Below are 18611 nucleotides of genomic sequence, written 5' to 3' on the forward strand. Positions count from 1 at the left end.
ATTCAGGGAACTCAGTAAGGAACACTGCATATGGCCCAGGAGGCCTGTAAACAGTAGCTATAAAAAGTGATTGAGTAGGCTGCATAGATTTCATGACTAGAAGCTCAAAAGACGAAAACGTCATTGTTTTTTTTTTTGTAAATTGAAATTTGCTATCGTAAATGTTAGCAACACCTCCGCCTTTGCCGGATGCACGGGGGGTATGGTCACTAGTGTAACCAGGGGGTGAGGCCTCATTTAACACAGTAAATTCATCAGGCTTAAGCCATGTTTCAGTCAGGCCAATCACATCAAGATTATGATCAGTGATTAGTTCATTGACTATAACTGCCTTGGAAGTGAGGGATCTAACATTAAGTAACCCAATTTTGAGATGTGAAGTATCACAATCTCTTTCAATAATGGCAGGAATGGAGGAGGTCTTTATACTAGTAAGATTACTGAAGCGAACACCGCCATTTTTAATTTTGCCCAACCTAGATCGAGGCACAGACACGGTCTCAATGGGGAAAGCTGAGCTGACTACGCTAACTGTGCTAGTGGCAGACTCCACTAAGCTGGCAGGCTGGCTAACAGCCTGTTGCCTGGCCTGCACCCTATTTCATTGTGGAGCTAGAGGAGTTAGAGCCCTGTCTATGTTCGTAGATAAGATGAGAGCACCCCTTCAGCTAGGATGGAATCCGTCACTCCTCAGCAGGCCAGGCTTGGTCCTGTTTGTGGGTGAATCCCAGAAAGAGGGCCAGTTATCTACAAATTCTATCTTTTGGGAGGGGCAGAAAACAGTTTTCATCCAGCGATTGAGTTGTGAGACTCTGCTGTAGAGCTCATCACTCCCCCTAACTGGGAGGGGGCCAGAGACAATTAATCGATGCCGACACATCTTTCTAGCTGATTTACATGCTGAAGCTATGCTGCGCTTGGTGACCTCTGACTGTTTCATCCTAACATCGTTGGTGCCGACGTGGATAACAATATCTCTATACTCTCTACACTCGCCAGTTTTAGCTTTAGCCAGCACCGTCTTTAGATTAGCCTTAACGTCGGTAGCCCTGCCCCCTGGTAAACAGTGTATGATCGCTGGATGATTAGTTTTAAGTTTAATACTGCGGGTAATGGAGTCGCCAATGACTAGGGTTTTCAATTTGTCAGAGCTAATGGTGGGAGCCGTCGGCGTCTCAGACCCCACAACGGGAGAGGCAGAGACCAGAGAAGTCTCGGCCTCCGACTCCGACTCGCTTAACGGGGAGAACCGGTTGAAAGTTTCTGTCGGCTGAATAAGCGACACCGGTTGAGCATTCCTACAGCGTTTCCCTCCAGACGCCATGAGAAAGATGTCCGGCTGCGGGGACCGTGCGAGGGGGTTTATACTAACGTTACTATCTGTACTTGCTGGTGGCACAGACGCTGTTTCATCCTTTCCTACACTGAAATGACCCTTGCCTAACGATTGCGTCTGAAGCTGGGCTTGCAGCACAGCTATCCTTGCCGTAAGGCGATCGTTCTCCTGTATATTATGAGTATAACGACTGCAATTAGAAGGCATCATGTTAATGTTACTTAGCTTCGGCTGTTTGAAGTCCTGATGAACCATGTCCAGATAAAACCTCCGGGGTAGGAAAGTTGAATGAAAAAAAAGTTGAGTGAGGGAAAAAGTAAAAATATACGGTAATGAAAAAGTAAAAACCGTCAGGTAGCAAAGTAAAAACGGCAACAAAAACGCACAGCAGCGTAAACAAGTCTGCAAGTTGTGACCGGAAACAGGAAACTCAACATACTGAGATATAGCACTGAGATACAGGCCTGAGAGCTACTGGGACTCTGATACAGGACTGAGTTATTTGACTGAGTTATTTGACTGTGATATTGGACTGAGATATAGGACTGTGATATAGGACTGTGATATAGCACTGAGATATAGGCCTGTGATATAGCACTGAGATATATGACTGTGATATAGGACTGTGATATAGGCCTGTGATATAGCACTGAGATATATGACTGTGATATAGGACTGTGATATAGGACTGTGATACAGGACTGTGATACAGGACTGTGATGTAGGACTGTGATGTAGGACTGTGATTTAGGACTGTGATGTAGGACTGTGATATAGGACTGTGATATAGCACTGATATATATTACTGTGATACAGGACTGTGATACAGGACTGTGATACAGGACTGAGATATAGCACTGTGATATAGGACTGAGATACAGGACTGAGATATAGCACTGTGATATAGGACTGAGATACAGCACTGTGATATAGGACTGAGATATAGCACTGTGATATAGGACTGAGATATAGGACTGAGATATAGCACTGTGATATAGGACTGAGATATAGCACTGAGATATAGGACTGTGATACAGGACTGTGATATAGCACTGAGATATAGGACTGTGATATAGGACTGTAATACAGTACTGAGATATAGCACTGAGATACAGGCCTGAGAGCTACTGGGACTCAGATACAGGCCTGTGTGTTCATCTGCTCGCCAGTGCTCTAGGACTGTCTCGGAGCTTCGTTATAGAGAGGACTGAGGTGATGTATAAGGGAATGGAAGGCAGGTAGACCCTCCATGGACCTGTATCAACTCTGTCCTCAGACACATGAGGGTACGCTCAGAGAATGTGACAGTTTCTAGGATATGTGTCTTAAAAATTAATGACTGCAGCAAAAACCTGTCAGGCAGCCTGAAGAACAGTGTGCGTGTCTCTGCGGCCTTGAAGGCTTGCTGAGTGGATAATAGAGAAAAATTCAGAATAATATTCCACCTCCCAACACACACACACACACACACACACACACACACACACACACACACACACACACACACACACACACACACACACACACACACACACACACACACACACACACACACACACACACACACACACACACAGAGGCCTCCAGCTCACCTGTCAGCAGATAGGCCTGTGGATACATGAACTAACCATCTGGCAGGCTCTCCATCCCTCCCATCAGTTAAACGGTCTGTACTGGGACCACACTCCCTGCCTACCCCCCTAAGGTCAAAGGTCAACCCCCTGTGTAAGCCAAGCCTGATGGGGTTGGCTTAGGGGGAAACACTCCAACAGAAAGTAAAAGGCAGAGCCAGAGATACAGTGATTCAGAGTTCAGGTCCACATTAGTCCGGTTGATGACTTCAATATGTCCTGGCCACTGGTGATGAGCCTCGGGGGAACTAGATATGGGGAAGAGCAGCAGATGACCGTGTGCTGGAAGCATGAGGCCACCGACCGTCCATCTCCCGGGGGCCCGGGCCCCACTTGTGTTTTAACATCTTCCTCACTGACCCACAGAGAGACTGGAGCTCCTCAGAACTGCACATGATTGAGTTTCCTCCCCTCTCTCTTTCTCCCTCTGAACCCACCGCCGTACTGCTCATCGATAGAGAGAGGGGAATGGAGAGAGAGAGAGAAAGAGAGATGGAGAGATGCAGAGAGGCAGAGAGGCAGATTGAAGGAGAAGAAAAATGGAGGGTGACAGGGAGAAAGAATGAGAAGGAGAAGGACAGGGAGAGTCATACTGTATTAGTGAAGGTGGGCCAACAGGGAGGTTACTGAGGTGCTGTAATGAAGTAGGCTACGGTATGTTCACTGAAATAAACGCTGTCAGAGGACAAAGAGGGGAAAGATTTTGATTGTGTGTGTGTGTGTGTGTGTGTGAGCTTGTGCTTGTGTGGACATTTTTAACTATTCTTGTGGGGACCAGAAGTCCCCACATCAATAGTAAACAAACCAACATTTGATCAACTGGGGATATTTTGTTAGTCCCCACAAGGTAAATTGCTGTTTCTAGTGGGTTTAGGGTTAAGGATCAGAATTGGTGTTAGAATTACATTAAGGGTTAGGGTTAGGAGCTAGGGTTAGTTTTAGGGTTAGGGTTAAGGTTAGGGTAAGAGTACGGGTTAGGGTTAGGGGTTAAGGAAAATAGGATTTTGAATGGGACTGAATTGTGTGTCCCCCCCCCACAAGGTTAGCTGTACAAGACCGTGTGTGCCTGCGTGTGTGCATGTGAGTGTGGAAGTCCATACACTGTAAGCCTGTGAGAATGTGTATTGTACAGTATGTGTGCCTGGTAAGCTACTGTCTATACACACACATATCACATTAAGCACCCAATCACTTTGACCAGCCCATTCATCTGCAGTGCACTTCATTAGTGCTGGCCGGTAATGAGGAGAAGTCAGTTTGGATAGCAGAGACAGAGAGGAATGAGAAGACAAGATGCCATCCCGGCCAGGGTTTGGCACTGCCACAGAGCGGGCGCTTGTGTTGGAGATTAAAGCGGGCATGGCACTGGGCCACCCCACATATCACACCCCACATGTCTTTCAGGGGCCCTCCACCCCTTCCAGCTCCCCCGTCCTCCTCACTCCCTACCCCCATAAAGGTGACCGGGGCTGGGTGTTTGATGGGCCTGGGATGGCGTCCTGTAATGTGAAGCGATTACAGCTGGTCTTTATAGAGGCTTTAACAGGAGTGGTCTTGGGCATCAGCCATTAGCCTCTCTGGCTAAAATTACCTCCTGGTGATAGGAGGGAAGGAGAGGCAGTGATGTACGTTGTCCAGCCTGCTTTTTAACGAGTCCCTCTCTGCTTGGTTATTTTTAGGTTCCAGTGCCACTGTGAGAAGCTTCTTCAGTCCCGTTGGAGCTGAGAGGTGCGCGGTACGACAGACGCAGAACGGGGGAACGCCGCACAACGCCCGAAGGCTGACATCCGTTTGGAGAGGAGAGCTAGCCGTCCGTTGCTACGACAACAACCAGACCCATTTCAACCCCAGCCAGCCAGGCTAGTGCCAACCCCAGGACACCATGATGATGGCAGTGACGATGATGACGACGTGGGGCTCCCTGCTCCTCGTGGCCTCCCAGGTCTCATCCAGCGGAATCCCCAAGACCAGCGCCTCCTCTTCGCCCTCCTCCTCTTCCTCGTCCTCCCCTCGCATGAAGCTCTCCTACAAAGGTAAGGCCCCGCTACCCTCCAGTTCTACAGGCATGTCCTTTTCACAAACACCTTGGATGCGTTTATGAGCATGTGGGGTTAGTGTTGTTCTTGACCGGGCTCACTGGGGCAGTGTTGGGTTCACTGGAGCAGTGTTGGGCTCACTGGAGCAGTGTTGGGTTCTGTCTCGTGAGTGGCGGCGTCAACGTAAGACGGCAGCTCGATGACGATCAAACCCGCACAATCCAGGCCCTTTTCCTTCATGCTCAAAACACAAATGCAACGAGAGAGAGAGAGAGAGAGAGAGAGAAGAGAGAAGAGAGAAGAGAGAGAGAGAGAGATGTAAGTCTAGCAGGAAAGTAGCTACTGTAGTCTTGCTCATATCCAGTGACACAGGCCCAGTTTGGAGCATGGGCCATTAAACCATGGGATATCCCCGTCTCCACGGTTACAGTGGAACACTCACAGGGTTCCCCAGCATAGAGAGGAGATTAGGGATAGGCGTGAGTAGAGGATAGGAAAGGAAAGGAAAGGAGGCTTCACTCCTCTAGATCTTATAAGCCCCACTCAGCCCGGCTGAGACAGCTGATTCTAAAGCTGTAACAAAGACCATTCTGACTACTGAAACCTCTGTCCTGGTCTGACCCTGGCAGTAGAGCCAAATAAAACATTTATATGGACTTGTATAAAACTGTATAACTTTTGGATAATACTGGGTCTCATTTATCAACATAAGCGTTGGAAAAGTTGCTCTTATGAAAAACACTTAAATGTCATGGCGTATGAAGTTTTGAGTTTAGACATTTTGTGTTGTTTTAACGTGATGTGTGTATAACTCGCCGCGGGTGTGTTGTGTTTCAGAGCTGCAGCAGTTCCACGGCGTGCGTCGGTTCGAGCTGGAGCGTTCCTGCTGTTTCAGCGCCCTGCTGTTGGACGAGGAGAGGGGACGGCTCTTCGTGGGCTCACGCAACTTCCTGCTGTCGCTCAGCCTGGATAACATTGCCAAGCAGGAGCACAAGGTCAGTCTGCCTGTCAGTCAATGAATCAATGAACCGTATGCTATGTGAATGTGTTCACACGAGCAATAGTGAATGTCCTCATTTTGATATTTTCATGATATTCAACAAAAGTTTTGCCATGAATATTTCTGTGTTGTTTGACATACATACGTGGATGGTTCCACGATCCAGTGTGTAAAGAATGTGATGCTATGATAACGTTCAGATGTCTATGTTGTGGTAGATGATGGTATGGATAAGATAGGGCTCTGAGCCACGCTACGTTATGGTGAGTTAGTGGTGATTTAGCACGTCAGAGCTGTGTTGACAGACTGATGGATCTCATCTCGCTCTCATCCACTCAGAGCAGAGATTGGGGTCAGGGGTTACCATGGCGATTTGGGGGGGGGGTCACACAATCTCTGATAACCTGTCAACACCTCTCTGACCCACACATGCACACACACGGGCACGCGCTGAGACAGACACACACACACACACACATACACACACACATACACACACACTGCTGTCCTGTGATGCCTGATGTTTCCCATTACTTGACAGGAAAAGGTTAGTAACTGATTATTTCCGTAGTGGTCCTCTATAATGTTTTGGATGAGGTAACTAGCCTCAGATTTACCAGCACCTGATAGACTGAACAGGATAACACACAGACTTTAACACAACCTGTCCATTGACATATGAATCACAGACCCTAACATGGCATCTAACACACACACACACGTGGACACGTGCGTACACAGACATTCAAACAGACACACAGACACACAGACATTCAAACAGACACACAGACACACAGACATTCAAACAGACACACAGACACACAGACACACATACAGACACACAAACACACAGACACACATACACACACACACACACACAGACACACACAGACACACACATACAGCTGAAGTCAGAAGTTTACATACACCTTAGACAAATACATTTAAACTCAATTTTTCACAATTCCTGACATTTAATCCATGTAAAAATTCCCTGTTTTAGGTCAGTTAGGATCACCACTTTATTTTAAGAATGTGAAATGTCAGAATAATAGTAGAGAGAATTATTTATTTAAGCTTATATTTCTTTCAGCACATTCCCAGTGGGTCAGAAGTTCACATACACTCAATTAGTATTTGGTAGCATTGCCTTTAAATTGTTTAACTTGGGTCAAATGTTTCGGGTAGCCTTCCACAAGCTTCCCACAATAAGTTGGGTGAATTTTGGCCCAATCCCTTGACAGAGCAGGTGTAACTGAGTCAGGTTTTGTAGGCCTCCTTGCTTGCACACGCTTTTTCAGTTCTGCCCACACATTTTCTATAGGATTGAGGTCAGGGCTTTGTGATGGTCACTCCAATACCATGACTTTGTTGTCCTTAAGCCATTTTGCCACAAATTTGGAAGTATGCTTGGGATCATTGTCCACTTGGAAGACCCATTTGCGACCAAGCTTTAACTTCCTGACTGATATCTTGAGATGTTGCTTCAATATATCCACATAATTTTCTTTCCTCATGATGCCATCTATTTCGTGAAGTGCACCTGTCCCTCCTGCAGCAAAGCACCCCCACAACATAATGCTGCCATCCCCGTGCTTCACGGTTGGGATGGTGTTCTTCAGCTTGCAAGCATCCCCCTTTATCCTCCAAACATAACAATGGTCATTATGGCCAAACAGTTCTATTTTTGTTTCATCAGACCAGTGGACATTTTTCCAAAAAGTACGATCTTTGTCTCCATGTGCAGTTGCAAACCGTAGTCTGGCTTTTTATGGCGGTTTTGGAGCAGTGGCTTCTTCCTTGCTGAGCGGCCTTTCAGGTTATGTCGATATAGGACTCGTTTTACTGTGGATATAGATACTTTTGTACCCGTTTCCTCCAGCATCTTCACAAGGTCCTTTGCTGTTGTTCTGGGATTTATTTGCACCATTCGCACCAAAGTACGTTCATCTCTAGGAGACAGAACACGTCTCCTTCCTGAGCGGTATGACGGCTGCGTGGTCCCATGGTATGTATACTTGCGTACTATTGTTTGTACAGATGAACGTGGAACCTTCAGGCGTTTGGAAATTGCTCCCAAGGATGAACCAGACTTGTGGAGGTCTCCAATTTGTTTTCTGAGGTCTTGGCTGATTTCTTTTGATTTTCCCATGATGTCAAGCAAAGAGGCACTGAGTTTGAAGGTAGCCCTTGAAATACATCCACAGGTACACCTCCAATTGACTGAAATTATGTTAATTAGTCTTTCAGAAGCTTCTAAAGACATTACATCATTTTCTGGAATTTTCCAAGCTGTTTAAAGGCACAGTCAACTTAGTGTATGTAAAAGTCTGATTCACTGGAATTGTGATACAGTGAATTATTAGTGAAATAATCTGTCTGTAAACAATTGTTGGAAAATTACTTGTGTCATGCACAAAGTAGATGTCCTAACCGACTTGCCAAAACTGTAGTTTGCTAACAAGAAATTTGTGGAGTGTTGGAAAAATGAGTTTTAATGACTATAACCGACCTAACATGCACCCTTTAACCCCGCACTGTACAGGGTCTGTACGTTCTTGCAGGCCAGAGAAATATGAGTGCAGAGAAGATTGTTTGACTCTGTTGATTTGGTGTGATGTGATTTACAATGTGTTTTCACACTGGAACATGTGGCTTGCTTCCTGTCATTAAAGCTGTTTTTGCTCCTGGACGTGTGCTTTTTTACGGCGTGACATGTGGATACTCAGCTCCACCATGGTGGCAGAGACGGGGATGAAAAAAGAAGAGGTAGTGAGGAGGAGAGATGGAGGAGAGAGAGGAGAGAGAGAGGAGAGAGAGAGGAGAGATAGAAAGGAGGAGAGAGAAAGGATGAGAGAGAGAGAGAGAGAGAGAGAGGAGGAGAGATAAAGGAGAGGAGAGAGAGGAGAGATAGGAAGGAGGAGAGAGAAAGGATGAGAGAGAGAGAGGAGGAAAGATAAAGGAGAGGAGAGAGAGGAGAGAGGGAGGAGAGATAGGAAGGAGGAGAGAGAGGAGAAATAGAGAGGAGAGAGAGATGGAGAGATAGAGGAGGAGAGATGGAGAGATGGAGAGATAGAGGAGAGATGGAGAGATAAAGAGGAGGAGAGATAGAAGAGAGGAGAGATAGAAGAGAGGAGAGATAGAGAGGAGGAGGAAAGCTCCTTTAGAAACATTTCCCTGAGGGTGGCGGGCGGGCCTGTTCCTACTCGAGGTCGCGACCCCAGACATACCTCCATCCTGCTGCCTCCCTTGACCCCTGACCTCTGACCTCTGTGTTTTAGATCTACTGGCCGGCCCCAGTGGACTGGAGGGAGGAGTGTAACTGGGCAGGAAAGGACATCAACGTGAGTAACAAACGCTGATACTATTACTACAATTGAAATACTTTCTTTTCAGCTTTTGAAATACTTTGCTTTCCCAAAGTCCTGTTTATGATGATATTCTGAATCTCACAGAGAGAGACTGTCCATCTTTTCCTGTGACACTGAACTAAACCAGCTTCCCAACACCACTCTCATTCAGTATCACCACCCAGCTGAATCCGCAGTGTATCCAGACACATCTCACATGGATTTCCCAATCCTCCTTTTGTCTTCCACCCAGTCATATAGAGAGGAAGTGGTAGTCACCGCAGTGTGTGCTATGTTCCAGTGAACTACTGTAAAGGGTTGGTAGGCTGGGCTGTTTGTGTTATCTGGCCCTGGGGCCTTAGCACTCCTTCCTCTGGGTGCAGGGCAGGGTAGGGCTCCACTGACCCACCCTACAAAGTCCTCAGGCCACTCAGACCACCCAAATGTACACTTTACACACTCATCTATCTCCCTCACTTAAAGCTAATTGTGTATCAGTATGTGAGTGTGTATGTATGTATTCACATACAGTATATGCATGTTAGTTTGTTTGCGTGGATGTGCTTGGTGGTATGTGTGTGTGTGTGTGTGTGTGTGTGTGTGTAGCTCTGGAGTACAGAAACTCCTCATCAGTCTGATTACACAGCTGGAGGAGACAGACAACGAGCCCCATTCATAGTGCACCACTGGCTCTTGTTTCACCTGAAGAACAGTGTGTGTGTGTGTGTGTGTGTGTGTGTGTGTGTGTGTGTGTGTGTGTGTGATGAAAAGAGGTAATACGTATAGGAAATGCAGCAAGTGAAGATATATGCTTTCATTGTATTTCTCCTCCTTTTCCTAATATCATGTGGTGACTGTGGCCATGCCGTCAGTGGGTGTCTGTGAAGCGCATGCACGCATTCGTCTGTGGCCATGGCGTCAGTGTGTGTCTGTGACTGTGGCCATGGCGTCAGTGTGTGTCTGTGACTGTGGCCATGGCGTCAGTGTGTGTCTGTGACTGTGGCCATGGCGTCAGTGGGTGTCTGTGACTGTGGCCAGGGCGTCAGTGTGTGTCTGTGACTGTGGCCATGGCGTCAGTGGGTGTCTGTGACTGTGGCCATGGCGTCAGTGTGTGTCTGTGAAGCGCGTGCACGCATTCGTCTGTGTGTGTGTATCTGTGTGGCTTAGGCAGTGTCAGAGTGAAAGCCATTATCTGGTCTCCTGGGTCTAGGCTCTGTCCTTGGTGTTTAAGTAAAGCCACAGTCTGACTACACTGAGCATCACTGATAGGACGTGTGGGGGGGTCTGAATGAAACACAGCTGTTGGTCCTCTCTCTCTCTCTTTCTCTTTAATTAATTCCGCTAAAAGATTGAGGTGAGGTTCTGATTCATTCTGAAAGGTCTTAGGCTTTACTTGAAAAAAAGGTGGCCTGTGGTATAGATGGTGTGTGTGTGTCTCTGCCTGTCTGCCTGTCTGTCTGTCTCTCTGTGTGACTCCATAACCTCTCAGGGTGGTGTTGAGTTTAGCTGACTATGAGGTCCTTATGTCACATGAGAGATTCACACACACACACACACACACACACACACACACACACACACACACACACACACACACACACACACACACACACACACACACACACACACACACACCCACAGCGACCTCACTCTTGACCCTGATTATAGTGACGTGTGTGTCTCTGGAGGGCGGGGGAAGACACAATTGTTACTAAGTTCTCTCTCTATCTCTCCTTCCCTCTTTTTCTACATGTCACTTTTTCCCCTCATGCTCTCCTGCGCTCGACCGTTCCCAGAGAGACAAAGACACTTATTTATTTTTATGGCCCAGACCAGGAGTCTCTTCGTCCTCTCTCTCTCTCTCTCTCTCTCTCTCTCTCCCTCTCCCTCTCTCATCGAGACAAAACAGGCTCCGTTCTCCACGGGATGATTCCTCACACAGCCCGATGCCGCCGAAACACCCGGCAGCTCAGCTCATTAAGAGTCAAAGTAATATACGGCTCTCACTTCACACAGCCAATAAACAGGTCACCAAGGACGAGTTAGATCTGTTTCAACGACTGCCGCCTTTCTGCGAGACTGCTTAGCCTGCAGTCCTAGCCAACAGGTTTTGGTGTTGTTAACTTGAAATACTGTCTGGTAAAACATGGGATTCATTTGGCAATTGCTTAGAAGAATGGATGGTACCCGGCTTCGGTGAGATTGTGGAACGGCAAAATCATTTGCCAGCCAAACTGCCAGAAGTAATCTATATGTTTTGTGATTTTTATTATGTTTTGTGATTTGTGATTTTATTCGATTTTTTTTCTCGTTTCGAACTATTTCCTTCTACTGTAAAGTGGTTCCAACACCGTCAAAATGGGAGCAGCATGCCACTGTGAACCGAATCATTCTTAGCCGTTCACTTTATTAAAGGAGTTTCCTGGATGATTTCTCTACCCTGGTTCTCACAGAGCTCCATTGTACTAAGTCCCTGACTGTCACTCTTACTGTAAAACATTATTGAATTCTCTCCTCCTGTCTCCACCACATTGTTTTCTTGTTCCCTCTATCCCCCTCCTCCCTCCTCCCTATCCTCATATCCACTGTTGCCATTCTGTCTGACATCAACTGTCCCCTTCGGTATCTTGGTTGTATTACATAGTGATCCTGGTCATCAGTGGACCATGGTTAGTTATGACTGAGTGGCTTCCTGGCAGCGATATCAGCCCAGATGAAAGAGGAGAGGGAGAGGAAAGAAGAGGAGAGGAGAGGAGAGGAGAGGTGAGGAGAGGAGAGGAAGAGGAGAGGAGAGGATAGGAGAGGAGAGGTAGAGGAATGAAGAGCAGACCTAAGAAGCCAGGAGCCTGATTCTGACACTGGGAAGGAACATTGACACAATTTCCCCCTCCTCCACCTCTCTCAAAGACACTTTACTTTACTCTCTCTCTCTGTCTCTCTCTCTCTGTCTCTATCTGTCTCTCTCTCAGGGGCGAAAATCTGATATCCACTTTGGAGGGGACAATTACATGAAATTTTCTCAAGAGCAATTCCTGAGGGGGACACCAAAAGTAGTGCTGTAACACATAGCCTACATTGTAATATGGTAAATGTATATTGAGGAACCAAAGAAATAAGGTGTTTGCCGTACTCCTAACTACCGGTACCCAAAACTACACAACTAATCACAACAGCAATACCATTCCCTTTAACAAATCTTAGTTCAGTCACCAGTTTAAGTTGAGAGTGGGGGTATCCATGGCATTTTCCAATTGTGTTCCTATTTTACAAGTCAAAAAAATTGAGAACCTTTCATAATGTTGCCAAACAAAGACTCAACAAACTTACCTGAGACTCCCTGTCTCTGCCAGTCTGTCCCTGCATATCTGTCCCCAACTCTGCTGTCTGTGTGCCATCTGTTGCCTGCTCTGCCTAATGACATCATTGTGAAACATTTCCATTAGAATTTCATTTCTTTCTTATGAACATTTTATCAACTAGTCTTTGAGATATTAGGCTACTAGGGTTCTTACTTTGCGTTTTGGTGTATTGAAAAATACTCTGATGTCCGTCTTTTATTTTTCTGCCATTTTTCTACCTGGCTGGCTGGCTGGCTACACACACACACACAGTGTGTAGGTTATTTACAGTAGATGGGCTTCTATCATCTTCAATTATTCTATTTGGGCTTTGATCTAAAAGGTAGCTAGCAAATGTGAAACGGATTAAAATGACAAGAGTTGACAGCTGTATGAGTTCACCATTTACACAACATATGCTGCAACCTTTTGTAATTTTAATAGTTTGTTTCATATTGGCTGGCTTCCAACAATAGCTGAATTTGCAAAGCTAGCGAGCACCAATTCAGTTTCAGTGGTGTTTGCTATAATCTTTGCTACCCGGGTTAAATAAAGGTGAAATAAAATAAATAAATAAAAGTTCCCTTGCGACAATTTAGCTTTTGCAACGAGACCATTAAATATATTTAAGAAGAGAGTGTAGTTCTGTTCAGTTTGGATTTCAGTTTATCGCTAACCTTATCAGAGGGACTTTGAAGCACTAACTTACATCATCTGCATGCTGATTCCATCTTTGACGACGCCACATAAATGGAATAGGTACTAGCTAGCTTAATAGTTAATATTTGCGCGCTAGCTCTACATATTCAGCTAGTGTGTGTGTGCGCGATTGACTGGATGAACCTCACGGCAGTTACGTGCAAACTAAGGAACTGGCAGTGGATCAAACCATTGTGAGGCAAAGGGAGGGGGGGTCGCAATCTTTTGAAACTTAAAAACTCACTATTAAGTGTCTATAATCAGCACAATTGCTTTCATTGCGTATTATTAATATTATTTAAATTACATAGTTATGTTTCAGTGATGTATTGGGGGGGACAAATCATATTTTTCCCAGGATGGGGGGGTCGTGTCCCCCCGCCCCCCCCAGGATTTCCGCCCCTGCTCTCTCTCTCTCTCTGTTTCTCTCTCTCTGTCTCTGTCTCTCTCTCTCTCTCTCTCTCGGTCTCTGTCTCGGTCTCTCTCTCTCTCTGTCTCTCTCTCTCTCTCTCTCTCTCTCTCGGTCTCTGTCTCGGTCTCTCTCGGTCTCTGTCTCGGTCTCTCGGTCTCTGTCTCGGTCTCTCTCGCTCTTCTCCCTTTGTCACATGGCCACACATCAAGGCTTCCCTCCATCTGCCCACCGGTCCTGTCGGCCTAACCTCGCTCTGCACTCCATGGTGTGTGTGTGTCACTGGGGTGGGTAGGGTAGGGAGGGTGGGTAGGGTAGGGTGGTTTGATGTGGAAAGGGTGGCGGGGTGTGCAGCGCATTAAAGATGGGGTGGAGAGGTACCCCCCTTCTTCGATAAACAGAGGCCCTGCTCCTGCTTTGTTTGTCAACAGCTTAATTGGCCCTGACCCCCCCACCCCCACCTCCACCCCCTCCCCCCCGCCAGGCTCTGTGGAAGCCCCTCGCTCCAGGCCAGGGCAGCAGGGCTGTGTGTGTCTGGGCTAATGAGGCAGAACTCCGGTGAGCCGGCAGGGCCAGGCTTGGCTGCAGCGTCATTGGGCACACAAAGGTGTCTGTCACTCACTCGGGCGGGCGGGGCAGCCAGCCAGGGACAGAGACTGAATAAAGAAAACAGAGACATGTCTGGTTAACAGAAAATTACATGTTTGAACTGTGGCTCAACATCAAACACTCACAGACAGGCTTAAAGTTTAGTGACACGCACACGCACACGCAAACACACACACACACTTGTCGGTGATACGTGGACTACTCAGTGTGTTATATTTAGTGAGGTGAAAAGGTTCCTCAGATATTTTTCCTCTCAGCATAAATCCCCTAGCTGAAGGATACAGGCTTTATAAACCTTCAGATTGACCTAGAGGGACACTGACACTGGCTGATCACAGAGAACAGGACCGAATCAGACACAAAACTCATGTATTTACAGACAAGGAGTGGATCCAGTTAATAGCAGGACTTGGGCAAACAGAGACACTGACAGAAAGAGCAGTCGACACACACGAGCGAGAGAAGGGATATCTCCACGGTGTAGTGTCAGATCCCTCTGTAAACCTCGTCTCCGATGTTCCCTGGGGGTCCAGAGGGATGAGGGGTGAAACCTGACCCTGGACAGACGGATGTGATGTGTGTGTGTGTGTGTGTGCGTTCGTACGTTCTATGTGTGTCTCTGTGTGTGTGGTTCAGTAGCTGGTGTCTGGGGGGGGGGGGGGGGGGGGGGGGGGGGGGGGGACTCCACACGCTGGAACCAATGACCTGCTCTGAGAAACAGAGAGTGAAACAGAAAGAGGGGAACTTTGGGCTGGATGGCCCCATGGATAATTACATTAGGGGAGTGGAAAACAGAACAGCTGGTGCCGCGCTGAGGGACAGAATGAAGGGGAGAGAGTAGAAGGAGGGGGTGGTTGTTAACCTCTCTGAATGTCTCAATCAGAGGTAAAGGCCTTGGTCAGTCTGGTAGGGCTAAACGGGAGTGTATGGGGTAAGATGGGGTCATTAAACCTCTTCTCCTTAGCCCTCCCTGTGTGTGGCTCAGTCACAACGTGTAACTCAGCGCCCATTGAGCTGTGTGTTCCACCCTGCCTACCCTCTCTGCTCTGGGCCCATGGAGCCAACTTTCTAGGAACCCTGGTATGCTCCAGCAAGGGGCCATTTTGGGGGCGACAGGCCGGTGAGGGGTAGTTACCGTCAGGGGTAGTCACCATCAGGAGTTGTCAATGTGAGGGGTAGTCACCGTCAGGCGTAGTCACCGTGAGGGGTAGTCACCGTGCCCAGGATCCCCTCTCGGCTGCTCCCTTCTGCTCCTTTTTAGGTCTGCTCGTCATTCCTCTGACTTGCTCCTCTCCTCTCCCCTTCTCCTCTCCTCTATACTTTTCTCCTCTTCTCTATACTTTTCTCCTCTTCTCTCCTCTTCTCCTTTTCCTCTACTTTTCTCCTACATTTACATTTTTTACATTTTAGTCATTTAGCAGACGCTCTTTCCTCTCATTTCCTCTTCTCTCCTCTCCTCTCCTCTTCCTCTCCTCTTCCTCTCCTCTTCTCTCTCCTCTTCTCTCTTCTCTCATTTCCTCTCTCCTCTCCTCTCATTTCCTCTCCTCTCCTCTCCTCTTCCTCTCCTCATCCTCTCGTCTTCTTTCTCGTCTTCTCTCTTCTATACTTTTCTCCTCTTCTCTCCTCTTCTCTCTCCTCGTCTCTCTTCTCCTCTCATTTCCTCTCTCCTCTCCTCTTCCTCTACTTTTCTCCTCTTCTCTCCTCTTCTCTCTCCTCTTCTCTCTTCTCTCATTTCCTCTCTTCTCTCCTCTCCTCTTCCTCTCCTCTCCTCTCCTCTTCCTCTCCTCTCCTCTCCTCTCCTCTTCCTCTCTTCTCCTTTCTCGTCTTCTCTCTTCTATACTTTTCACCTCTTCTCTCCTCTTCTCTCTCCTCTTCTCTCTTCTCTCATTTCCTCTCTCCTCTTCTCTCCTCTTCCTCTCATTTCCTCTCCTCTCCTCTTCCTCTCCTCTCCTCTCCTCTTCCTCTCCTCTTCCTCTCTTCTCCTTTCTCGTCTTCTCTCTTCTATACTTTTCACCTCTTCTCTCCTCTTCTCTCTTCTCCTCTCATTTCCTCTCTCCTCTTCCTCTACTTTTCTCCTCTTCTTTCTTCTCCTCTCTCCTCTCCTCTCCACAATGTGGTGGAGACAGGAGGAGAGAACACAATCATGTTTTACAGGCAGACAGTGTACGATATGTGAAGAATGCGCGTCATTAAATGCGTTGTGAGGGTGTAACGTCAAAGTTTAACACACAGTCTGGCTGCTAGCAACTGACGGGAGAAGGGACATTGTTAAACCGCTGTGTTCGGATGTGTTCGCATTGCAGACAGACTGTGTGAACTACGTGAAGATGGTCCACCACTACAACCGCACCCACCTGTACGCCTGTGGAACCGGAGCCTTCCATCCCACCTGCGCCTTCGTAGAGGTGGGACAGAAGATGGAGGTAAGAGACACACACACACACACCTCCAGCTCATCTGTCCTTGTACTATTCCCTGGCTTTCTTTGTTTCATCCACACAGTAGAGACCATGTATGAGCAGCTATCTGAGCACCTGCTGTGTGTCTACGGCTGGACTCTGCCCTGTAACCCCATCTCCTCCTTCCTCTCTCGCCTTCCAGGACCACGTGTTCAGGATCGACCCGTCCAAGATGGAGGATGGGAAAGGGAAGAGTCCATACGACCCCCGTCACCCTGCAGCCTCGGTGCTGATAGGTGAGCCCAGCCTCGGGGTTGGTGGAAGTTGCTTATAGGAGGATGAAAAGTATTTGACCCTCTAACGGTTTAGAATGGGAAGTAGCCAGGTTAATCTGATCCTAGATCAGAGGTCCCTTTGGTGGTTCTAAATGGCACTGCAGTCACTTACACAAGTAGCATAGCAACTTCATGTTGTCCATAGCAACCTCATGTTGTCATCCTCTCCTCCCGTCTCCAAGGTGATGAGCTGTATGCGGGCGTGGCCACTGACCTCATGGGTAGAGACTTCACCATCTTCCGCAGTCTGGGAGGACGACCGTCCATTCGCACCGAACAACACGACTCACGCTGGCTCAATGGTGTGTGTGTGTGTGTGTGTGTGTGTGTGTGTGTGTGTGTGTGTGTGTGTGTGTGTGTGTGTGTGTGTGTGTGTTGCACCATACACATTCTGCAAAAACTATCAGCAGAAAAACATTCTGTAAATGTTGATCTGTTTGTCCAATTAGCATCATCGTTCTTCACACTGCCCTCCAATTGCAGATCCTTTCTATTCCATGCTATGTGACGCACCCCGACATTATTACTGAAAGAGAAAGAGTGTGTGTGTGTGAACTGTATGTCAAAGTCTGTGTGTACCTATATAAGTTAGTGTAGCGGATACTTTTCGGAAAATTAACATTCGTCAGCATATCTCGACCCGTGTCTGATTGTGTCTGTACCATGCGGTAACATTTTCTATGAGACACACATATAATGCCTCATGTACCGTGCATTTGGAAAGTATTCAGACCCTTAGCTATGAGACTCGAAATTGAGCTCAGGCGCATCCTGTCTAAATTGATCCTCCTTGAGATGCTTCTACAACTTGATTGGAGTCCACCTGTAGTAAATTCAATTGATTGGGCATGATTTGGAAAACACACCTGTCTATATAAGGTCCCACAGTTGACAGTGTATGTCAGAGCAAAAACCAATCCATGAGGTCGAAGGAATTGTCCGTAGAGCTCCAAGACAGCTCTGGAGTTCTAGAGTTCCTCTGTGGAGATGGGAGAACCTTTCAGAAGGACAACCATCTCTGCAGCACTCCACCAATCAGGCCTTTATGGTAGAGTGGCCAGACCGAAGCCACTCCTCTGTAAAAGGCACCTGAAGACTCTCAGACCATGAGAAACAAGATTCTCTGGTCTGATGAAACCAAAACCTCTTTGGCCTGAATACCAAGCATCACATCTGGAGGAAACCTGGCACCATCCCTACAGTGAAGCATGGCGGTGGTGGCAGCATCTTGCGGTGAAGATGTTTTTCAGAGGCAGGGACCAAGGGAAAGATGAAGGGAGCAAAGTACAAATAGATCCTTGATGAAAACCTGCTCCAGAGTGCTCAGGACCTCAGACTGGGGCGTAGGTTCACCTTCCAACAGGACAATGACCCTAAGCACGCAGCCAAGACAACGCAGGAGTGGCTTCGGGACAAGTCTCTGAATGTCCTTGAGTGGCCCAGTCAGAGCCCGGACTTGAACCCGATTG

The 18611-nt window shown here is 47.4% G+C and overlaps 1 protein-coding gene across 3 annotated transcripts in view; it reads left to right on the forward strand.

Moving 5' to 3' along the window:
- Nucleotides 1–18611, forward strand: part of LOC115166224 (semaphorin-3B) — an 88668-nt gene that overhangs the window by 62336 nt on the left and 7721 nt on the right. For all 3 annotated transcript variants that reach the window (XM_029720044.1, XM_029720045.1, XM_029720046.1), the window contains exons 2-7: nucleotides 4647–5000; nucleotides 5841–5998; nucleotides 9285–9347; nucleotides 16712–16831; nucleotides 17010–17103; nucleotides 17325–17444. In XM_029720044.1, coding sequence (XP_029575904.1) covers nucleotides 4850–5000; nucleotides 5841–5998; nucleotides 9285–9347; nucleotides 16712–16831; nucleotides 17010–17103; nucleotides 17325–17444 — 706 coding nt within the window. In that variant the 5' untranslated portion in view covers nucleotides 4647–4849. The remainder of the gene's footprint in view (nucleotides 1–4646; nucleotides 5001–5840; nucleotides 5999–9284; nucleotides 9348–16711; nucleotides 16832–17009; nucleotides 17104–17324; nucleotides 17445–18611) is intronic.

The sequence above is a fragment of the Salmo trutta genome, chromosome 28 (genome assembly GCF_901001165.1).
Source record: "Salmo trutta chromosome 28, fSalTru1.1, whole genome shotgun sequence".
Lineage (NCBI taxonomy): Eukaryota > Metazoa > Chordata > Actinopteri > Salmoniformes > Salmonidae > Salmo > Salmo trutta.